Source organism: Sander vitreus, chromosome 6, assembly GCF_031162955.1.
Source record: "Sander vitreus isolate 19-12246 chromosome 6, sanVit1, whole genome shotgun sequence".
NCBI lineage: Eukaryota > Metazoa > Chordata > Actinopteri > Perciformes > Percidae > Sander > Sander vitreus.
The window spans coordinates 20,570,143-20,581,112 of record NC_135860.1 but is presented as its reverse complement, the minus strand read 5'-3'; the positions used below and the strand labels follow the sequence as shown (position 1 = coordinate 20,581,112).

Here is a 10,970-nt window from a genome sequence, read left to right as displayed (position 1 = left end):
CAGCTGGCTATTGAGGTCATCTTGGGTTTCTATGCGGTTGACTCAGAAAACAGTGCATGAGACAGTGGACCACAAGACATCAGAGCACCAGAACATTTTCCTCATACAGGATGAACAATAAAATACAATAGGACAGAGTAGAGCCAAGGTTTCATGAAGTTGAACCAAAAAATATAAATACTGTAAAAAAACAAAACAGGGTAGAACTCCAAGATTACAGTATAAACTCACAATGTGGCTAAACATTTACTTTTTGACAAATGTGATTGAAGAGAAGAGAGGGTTAAGAACTGACTTTAAAAACTGAGAATGATAGACAAAGAGATACAAAACAGTCCATTTGAAGAAGTCAATAAACTAGGTTCTTCTTTCACCTGATGCTAACCCACATTGGGGAGTTTGAACACGGCAGAGGTCAACATCAGCACTATCACTGAACCACACATGATTGAGGCAAGTTCCCTGTCTCGGTGTTCACTCAACCCTCAGTCCTGTCCAAAACTCAGAGCACAATTTACGCATTTTGCCTGTGATCTGAAGACACTCCAATCTGAATCTGTGGGGAAAAAAACTCGCACAAAGTGAAATAACACGGAGAGTGAAACTATACAAGAACTTATGAAAACTTGGTTTTGAGGAGTTAATTGATTGACAGGTAATTGTCAGCAATATATAATATATTGCAAATCATCCCTGTGCCACTGAAGAGCAGCTCTCCCTCTACACTTTGTCATCAAAAGACACAACAGTTGCTGCCATGAGCATTCAAATCCACAATAACAACAACAAAAATACACAGTTATTTAGAGTGTTTCATTTCTTAGAGTTCAAAATAAATGTTAAAGTATCACTGGTTATATATGAATTGTGAGAAAAAAGGTTGACGGTTGGTTCATATGTTGCTCATGTTCACAAATATGCGATTACAATAACATAGGCTATTGCTGTATATATCTTATTCAATATGCACTGGTTACAGAAGATGAACAGATGAGACAGGTTTAAGATTTTTATTTAGAAAAAAGGATTAAATTCAAGTATCAGAAAGGTCTTTTTTTTTCTTCGATATTTTAGATTTAGATGTTGTTGAACAGATGGGTAGACTCCTTACTTGTAAATCAAGTCAAGTCAGTTTCATTATATTGCGTCAAATCAGAAAATGTGTACCATACAGTACAGTGTACTACAACTGAACTCTGTGCCATAATACCCACAGCCAGAATTCTCAAAGCAGCCTAATAAACAATGTTGTTCAACATTACCCATCACTGTCATGAAAGATTTAGCCTTGGTGCGTCATTGGCACAGTTCACCTTTGTTTTTGTGTCTCACTTTAAACTCAGATGACTAGAATCGGAGGTGTTTTACCCTCCTGCCTTCACCTCTCTCCCTCTCTATTTCTCACAAACATAAACTCTCACACACACAAACACACACACACACACACACACACACATGCAGGCGCACTCAAGCACTCTCCTTGTTGCTCATTAATCAAAGACAGATTATCAGGGAAGTGACACCTTCATGATTGCAACGTTGCTGGGGAACTTTTTAATAAGAGTTTAGTTGGAAAGGAGATGCAAATTAGCAGGCTTACTGCAAAGTGCAACACGGTTATTATTCAGATTACAATAGTTTGAGGTTGATGCCATGAGGCAAAAACTGAAACTTGAATACACAACTAAATGACCAAAAAAACTCAAGAATGTTAGACTTGCAGATACAAAAGAAGATCTTTATGGTTGCATTTATGACCCAGTTGTGGAAGTCACAATTGCCCCATTAGTCTAATTCCAGTCGGGCCGTTGATTTATGCTACTCATCAATATGACGGATGCTCCTACACTAAATCACTGCTGAACACTGCTATCTGTCCTAATTTATACACTAAAATCATCTTCAAATCGCTCATTAATCTAGATAATTAATAACTGATAACAACTCACTGATTATCATGTTTAATTTCATAAGAAAAAGGAAAAAAAAGAAAATGCAATCAGGTCATAAGCATGGCCCATTTGTCCTGAACTGGAATAGCATAACTTGCTCCACTTTCAACATCCCTGCATCCCCACATCTGTCCAAGAAATAAAAGGAAGCTTCTCTTTTAATCTTTAAACGCTAAACAAGCATGAACTCATGCCGTCGCCTTTATTTTCCATCTAAAAGCATATACTAGCGTGCCTAAATATTTTATTATAGGTGCCCGATAACACTGGGTAACGCAGTGGATAATGAAAAGGTATACACCAAGGGGAGGAGGGAGGGAATGTGGCCAGTATAGTTTAGTGAATGTGTCTATCAGATTGTCCCACTGTCTCCAGCCGGATTCTATACATACACAAGGGTGGAGGCCCATGCAAAGGACCATAAAGAAGAGTGGCCCTGATTATACAATATATCTGTGGAAGAATACATGCCACTTATGGGTGTGCTCGTGCTGTCAGGTGCTCTCACACCATCCCCAAAATCAACGTGTCAACACTTTCTCTTCCGTCCAGTGGGTGTGATGTTAAAGATAAATTGGGTCCCGCCCTGCCTTAATGCACTGCGTGTCACATTAACCCCAATGCATTTAAAACAGAAAAGTCTAAATTACTGTAATAAGACAAAGGGGAGCTGTGTGTGCGTGCGTGCGTGCGTGCCTGTGTGTGTGTGTGTGTGTGTGTGTGTGTGTGTGTGTGTGTGTGTGTGAGAGAGAGAGAGAGAGAGAGAGTATGGTTGAGCGCTTCAGACGGGTTGTTAATGTTAAGGTGGCATTAGAGTTAATGCAAATTAAAAAGCGCTGGCTGATCCCTTTTGACCCCCCTTCCCCGTTCACAGCGTTAATGCGTCCATTTGCTTGGAGGTACTAACCCCCTATAATTCAATTTGTCAGAATGAATGAGAGAACAGACAGACAGCCCGCCCTCCCACACCACCCTACCAAAATAAAACCGAAAAAAAAAAAAGTTGGGCTACTTAATCGAAGCAAAAGCCTCCGTCTTTATAGCTGTTTATTACTTCTTTCATCTGTAAATGAAAGAGAGCAATTATTGCAAGGAGCCTGTATCATATTATTATGTTGGCCCCGGTCCCCTAGATAGTCATCAATCACTCTCAATCGACCTGTCACCGGCAGGCAGAGATCCAGCTGGAGAGGGGAGAAGAAGGAGGAGGAGGGGGGAGGAGTACATCATCATTAATTTGAGGAGTGACCCCTGGGGCTATCCACATTTCTCAACGCGGGATTCTCCAAGCAAGGCAGCGCGCACCGGTACCGGCACTGTGGAGGACGAGTTTGGGGATTCTGGCTGTTTTGGTTAACTGCAGTTTGACAATTTTACCTGACCAGAAAGGCAGATACAAGATAGATAGAGAGAGAGAGAGAGAGAGAGAGAGAGAGAGAGAGAGAGAGAGAGAGAGAAAGGGTGATAGATAGATACATAGATAGATAGATAGATAGATAGATAGATAGATATATATATATATATATAGATAGATAGATAGATAGATAGATAGATAGATAGATAGATAGATAGATAGATAGATAGATAGATAGGATAACGTGGTTGTAAGATTGTTTGTAAACAATTTAAATAATATGCGTGCACGTGTGTGAAGTTTATGCGAAGAGGTGCAAAGTTCATTCAAACTATACCCTGTTAGGCCCTTTGGGAAGCATTGGGGTCATTACAACACTCTGGGGACTCATTGCTCCAGGTGGAATTGGAGCATATGAAACCAAAATGTGGTCTGTTTTATGTTGGTAATTATCTAATAAATACCAAATATTAATATGTTCACGTTTATTTTTGTGGATCTACTTGCTCAATATATGGGAGGGCTGTGATTTTTGTCTCTGCCCAGTATAACAATATTCTTTACTAATTAATTTAAAATCAATTAGTTCCCCATGTGATTAGCATCAATGTGGAGGAATGATGAGAATGTGCTTAATTGGGCCTAATGCATTTAAACTGATAAAATACGTTTGCATATTGAAGACACTGATTGGCTTAATTGATTGATTGGGACTGGAAATTAATCTCCAGGACATGTTTTTTTTTAAGTGCTCCCCCTGTTCCCTCTTAAAGATTTCTTGTTGGATTGTTCATTTCTGTTTTTTTTTTTTTTTTTTTTGTCGTCATCCTGAGAAAGAAAATGCATATTAAAGTTACAGTCCGGTCATTTTTAGAGTGGGAAACTTCTGACGTCAGAGTCACCGCCGTTTAAAACAACCTGCCTCTGCTGCTGACGTCTTTTATACTATGTTTTTATACGGCAAAAATATGTATCTGACAACAAAGTGATTATTCCAGGCACAGGAAGCCCGTATCACCTTAATTCGTTTATCTATTCCTAATATAGCTTTTTAAAAAAAGGGAGAGCTAGAAGATTTTTTTAAATATTGCCATTGAAAGGCGTTTGAGTGGGGGGCATTTTCCACAAATTAAACATGCTACTCTGCTTCGCCCTATAAGCATCCAGGAGCCTGTGCTTAACAATCAATTGGTACAGTCAAACAGAGCTGCAGCCTGCGTTAGAGTGGAGACCTTCAGTCTCGCTTTATTTCTGGATATTGGGGGACCTCTCTACCATGTCATATCCACAATTTGGATATCCCTATTCGTCTGCTCCACAAGTAAGTCCATGTAACTACCTTTGCTCAGTTAATCGGATGTTTTGGTTTTGATATTGCAGCGATTGATTATGTCATCGATTTCAGCGTGATCCTTTTACGCATTTTGGCCAAGAATCAGCGAAGCTGTCACTGTCATTTCGCGTATCGGAAAGGTATTGCGTTTCAGCCACTGATACCTGTGTTCCTGCAGCGATAGAAGAAAAAAAAAAAAAAAGCCAAGAAGAGGGAAAGCAGAAACCAGCGAGACCCCCGACCTCCCGTTCACTGATTTCTGCAAGATAATAGCCGCTCTGTAATGTCAACCATATGTTTATCTGCGCTGGAACACACATGCCAACTTGTTCTGCACACGCTGTGTGTGTTTTACGCCATAACCCAGCTGCTGTTTTGTTTTGGCTTTGAGCCATAAAAAATCATTTGGGCATTACTTTGGGTATTACTGGACGTTGTTGGGAAAATATGTTGTATCGGTTTGTAACGTTCTGTTCTGTTGACACGTTTACGCGCACATTACCACACGAATTCAACGCCTCATTCATCATCAAATGTCTTTATAAGTGATTTGATGTTATATTTGAGTTCTTCAAAGATTGACATTCTGAAACAAAAAAAGAGCGAATAAGGGCGAGTTTACCTTGGTTATCTAAAGAAGCAAAATCATTTTTTAAAACTTAAATCATGTTCAATGTTGAGGTCATAGAAGTACAACCGAATTTGGAAACCGGTAGAATCGTGTTCATTTCACTGAGATGATTTTTAGTTCATATTGAAAAAATAAAAGTTATAAACTAACTTCCAAAAATCCAAACATTAGATTGTGTTTCAGTGCAGAATCAAATACAACTTTTAAAAAAAGGTAAATTCTCTCTCGGTCTCCACGCAGTTCCTGATGACAACCAACTCTCTGACCACTTGCTGCGAGTCCACCGGCAGATCCATAGCCGACTCCGGAGTAGCAGCGTCCGGGCAGACACCAGTCTACTGCCCCGTGTACGAGAGCCGGCTGCTGGCCACGGCGAGACATGAACTCAGCTCAGCCGCCGCGCTTGGCGTGTACGGGAGCCCCTACACCGGCAGTCAAGGCTATGGGAATTACGTTACATACGGCACGGACGCCTCGGCATTCTACTCGCTGGTAAGCCCTTTATCTGAGCCCTCTTGGCATTGATTAATGGAGCCGCAGGGTGCACCGCTCCTCTTTTTTATGCTCTACACAACAAAATACCAGTCTCCTACTGAACGTGATGCCCTTCAAGCAAACTTTTCTTTACTTATTTGGAAATACTTCTGAGCAAGATAGGTAGTCATTTTTAAATGAGCCAAGGCAGAAAAAAGTTCAAGCATCCCATTAATGCTGAGACAAGTTAATTTCCATTGAAAACAAGTTGATGTTTTACAAGCTGGTTGACTCTGAAGATTCAGTACAGTATTTTATAAAAAATATATCAATTATTGTATTAACAAAATAATTCCATAGTATTGATAACAGACCCCATGTGCTCAGAGTCCAAGAATGCTGTTTGTTCCAGCTCCAGTGTTAAAAAAATTGTGATGAGAAGAATATTCAGAATAGCTATATGCTATGCTTTTCTAACTCATGATAATAATTAAACTGGTCCTTATTTTTCTAGAAACCTTGCTGGATTTATTTGTTCAGACTCCGGCTAATAAACCTACTGCTTCCTTGTGTTTTTCTGAAGGGTTTATTTTTAAAAACATATTTTTAAAGTCTTAGATCAAAGACTTTTGTTAGTAATAGTAGTTTGTCCATGTTTAATTTTGCAGGAGGGTATTTTTTTTATTTCAATCAGTCATTACCCTCTTCAATAGCCTTAATGACTTAACATAACCAAGCAGGTTTTAAATACAGCCAATACAAGTCTGTCTGTTTTTCAGTAGGTGAGTCATTTAATGTACCAGAATTGATTTCCTATTTGTATCATCTTTAAAACACTTGTCTATGTGTGTGATTGCAGGGCACATTCGATACTAAAGATGCCACAGCTTCTGCGCATGCGGGGATAACCCAGGCAACAGCGTACTATCCTTATGATCCTACACTGGGACAGTATCAGTATGACAGGTATGTTTTTTCTTTTGTAATGTGACTTCTGTTGATTTTTCTAATGTAACAAGGCTTGATTATCAATGCAAACACCAGACATGGGAGTGAACTGTGTGTGTAACTTAATACAATGTGGTACAGGATGAAAAAGTTAGAATTACAGAACTTGAGCTGTGTAGTTAGAGTTCACTTTAACAGGCGTACATCACCTGCTTCAAGCAGCTAAAACAGGATGTGATCAAAATTTAGGCCGACAGTAACTCTCAAAGTATTGCGCACTAGTGTAGGGTGAGTTTTCCCAGCGTTAAATCAATCAGCTCTGAGAGGTCAAGTCCATTCTCCTCACGTCGAGCAACACTGGGTCATCACCTTCATCTCATGACACATTTATTTCCTGATGGGGTGATGTGCTTCACAAGACTCATGCCCCCTTTCAGTAAAGACATGAGGCCTCTTAAGTGTTATGAAGAGCACGCCTGCCATATTGAAAGGCCTTCCCAATAATGACATGATGTCCAAATTAAGTCTGCGATACGGTGAAAATGTATGTCGTGAACGATAAATACACCTGTGACCAGCATGCTTTTTGAACAGAACCAGCAACTTAAAAGATGTCAGCACTAACAGACATGCGTGGGATAGCACATGAAAACTGCTTTTTTTTCATATTGTGTTTTAATTGATCAGCAAAGTGTCATATTGATTAGCTTGTATAGCAACATGAGAGTTCACATAACCCAAAACCGAAGAGCAGGCTTCTTTTACCAATCACTCTAAATTCAGTATAAAGTGCAAAAAGGTGTCAGCAGAAGTGCTAATAAGTGCACAGACAGCAAAAGGCCTAAAAGTAAAAAGCAAGACAGAATTAGTGGCACTCAGAAAAACAAGCAGGCCTACAGCAGTACCACACTGTCTGCGCCCGCCTGTTACCTGAGGGCCCATCATTACACTCAATAAAGCAATTTTACAGACTATTTTATCTGCGAGAGAACAACACGGGTATGGAAAGGTGCAGCCCTCCTCTCCGCTCGATTCCCTTAGTAGTGCTTGACCTGCACTAAGCTATACGGAGCAATAAAGGCCTCATAAAAGCCTCCCATGAGAGGACTTTTATAGCTCACCGCTGACTGAAAATCAACACTGTGCATTTTAAATGGAGGTCTATGGTTGATATATGTGGGTAGGGAAAGAGTTATACGCTGCGCTAAGAATGGCAATAATAGGCAATGCATTGATATTGGAAAATATATGTGCATATAGTCCAAACATTTTACTTAGGTAGAATAATTAGCATATTTTGATACTGATAGGACATTTGCTTTGGATACCAGTGTAGGTGCGAGAGAAGGATTGTTTGAGGGATTTCAGGGAATGTATGTGCTCTGCATACTGCACATGGTACTCCGAGGCTTATGTACAATTCTGTAAAACAATTTACTGATAATATTAATGTTACAGTTCCCCAAGGGATGGACATGGTGTGCTTACTCCTTACCTGGCCTTCCCCCCGTATTTTCTAAATGATGTCTCTTAAGTGACGTGTTTATGATGTGTACTTATTTTTCACACCTTTACACAATTGGCTGTCACGCTTATAATGCTCATTATGCATCATTTCAAGATTCCAAGCAGATGGCTCTGTCATGGTTTTTCAGAAAAGAAACTGCCAGGGCAACACATTAGATATTGTAATGCAACATGCATCACATTTTCTATTCACACTCTCATTACCATTGTGGTTGTGTTCTTCTCGTTAACAGATATGGTTCCATGGATGGGGGAACAAGGCGGAAGAACGCCACACGTGAGACGACCAGCACCCTGAAGGCCTGGCTGCAGGAACACAGGAAGAACCCGTACCCGACCAAAGGAGAGAAGATCATGCTGGCCATCATCACCAAGATGACGCTGACCCAGGTCTCGACATGGTTCGCCAACGCCAGGAGAAGGCTCAAGAAGGAGAACAAGATGACATGGCCGCCCAGGAACAAGGGCTCAGAGGAGAAGAGATATGACGAGGATGAAGATGGGTCTCAGGAGGAGCAGATAAAAAGCGAGAACAATGAGGATGGTTAGTGTCACCATTTCTCATTGCGCTGCAGAAATAAAGAGAATCTATTAAAGCTTTATGCTCAATTGTTTGGCACTATATTACAGGTGGCCTTTGTCTCAAAAGCATGTAATGTATTCATGACCTCTTAAAACTGCAATGTTGTTGTTGTTGTTGTTGCTATAAGTATCAAAAAGTGGCACTCTTCTTGTTTGGAATGGAAACATTCTTAACCACAGCATTATTTCTGAATATTACTCGAACTGAGAGCATGTGTAAATATTGAGCAACTGTTTCCTGTCTTATCTCACTTGGAGGGATCAGGATGAATCACAAATAATTACAGAAGAACATGAACCATGATCTTACTACTGTTTAAAATGCGCTGTTATCATAGATCTTAAGTCTATCCTATTTTAGATTTTATCCAACTATACACTGGGATGATGTGACCACACTGACATATTTTATTGTGTTCAAAAATGTCAGTTAGAATAAGATTTGATTAAATCTACTAATCAGTGTAAGGTAGCCCTAGCACTTTTGCATCTTGTTTTATTTTCTACTGTATAATTTTAAAAAGAATAGTATTTGTGTGATGCTGTTTTATTGTTAAAAACTATCATTCTTATTGATAATAAGAAACAAAGAACATTGAGGCCTTACACTTTGTATAGTCAAACATTTTATTGTTGTTATATGCACTGTGCTGAAAGCACTGCATTGTTTTATTTTTTTATTAAACAGTGTATACATGCATGCTGTATCACTCTGATCACCATAACAATGAAGCTATGGAATACCATTAGACAGACCAGAGTCACTTTCACACAGGGATATGGTGGAGGTTCAAATCTAAATTTAGCGGGTATTTGTAATGGTGAGATTGTGTTTTCTAACTTTTTTCAGCTGATTGTGGCTTAATATTTCTGACAGGACTGAATTAAGTTAGTTAATAAATTAAAGTACATCAGCCTGTACTTAAACTATGCAGCATGTAAGGTGAAACTTGATTTATGATTAAACTGATTAGATAATATGTATTTACCACTGTCAGGCTGTACACATGAATTCCTTAATTAAAGTCGAAATTTTACAAGTGTGATTGAACTTACAATACTTTGGATTGGAAAGTGAGTGTCCAGGATGCCCTTATCAGATCTGCATCTGCCATGTCTTTCATTGACCATGTCCTTCGTCTCCTCTCTGTTCTCTTTCTCCCAGAGACCAGAAGTCGACCTGATAAGGACCTCCAGTTGAGCGACTTGGACGACTTCGACACGCTGGAGTCTGAGAGCTCTGAGTGTGAGCTGAAGCACCGATACCACATGAACACACACATGTCAACGACGGGCGACTGCCCCGCCGAACACCTCATCAAGGACGCGTCTCTGAAAATCTCCATCCCTGTTTCTCTGGGAGGCGAACAGGACTTGAGCAAAAGTTGTCTGAAAACGAGCCCGGAGGATTTCCAGGCGGACAGCAGACAGCAGGCAAAAGCGTGTTATAACCAACAGCAGCAGCAGCAGCAGGAGCAGCACGGGCCACCAGATATTAGACGGCAAGCCTCGGATCTGGTCTTTGGCCCAAACTGCGACGTCCCTGAACCAGACTGAGTACCCGTCGTGTATGCTTAGGTGCCAGCCGCCGCCCTCCTCCCTCACCCCATCCCCCGCCGCTACCTCACCCGTGACCGGCCTGGACAACAGGCATGACTCGCCGGTCACGACCCTGAGAAACTGGGTGGATGGGGTTTTCCACGACCCCTTGTTCAGGCACAGCACTTTGAGCCAGGCTCTGACCAACACCACCGTCTCTTGGACCACGAACACCAAAGGCGCCATCCTGGAGGCTGAGAGGAGCGCGGCGGCCTTGCAGCAGCACCAAGACTCCTCCAAAGACAGTGCCATGAGTTTCCCAAAAACTATCAACAAACTTTTCTGCTCGTAACAAAACCAAATGACCCTTTTATTGCAAAAAGAGAGAGAGTGAGAGAGAGTGACTCTTTGTGACTGACTGAAAGTCGGATGGAAAAGCCTATTTCGTCTCCATGGTTCCCTCATAATGTCTGATTCGGTTTTTTTTAAAACACAATGCTAGCTATATAGGCTACTGTTACATTGGCGTTACATGCGTGAAATATCCGGATCGGTTTGGCTTATTTGATTTAGCGCACGCACAGAAATGTATAACTAAAAGTTTACATCTTGGGGGGAAAAAAATAGGTT

The 10,970-nt window shown here is 40.6% G+C and overlaps 1 protein-coding gene across 1 annotated transcript; it reads left to right on the top strand.

Moving 5' to 3' along the window:
* Positions 1 to 4,582: 4,582 nt before the first annotated feature.
* irx4a (iroquois homeobox 4a) lies at positions 4,583 to 10,692 on the top strand. The gene is given in 7 exon segments (XM_078251906.1): positions 4,583 to 4,627; positions 5,511 to 5,762; positions 6,604 to 6,710; positions 8,453 to 8,763; positions 9,608 to 9,610; positions 9,967 to 10,283; positions 10,285 to 10,692. Coding segments are annotated over 7 exon segments (1,443 nt in total).
* Positions 10,693 to 10,970: the final 278 nt, after the last annotated feature.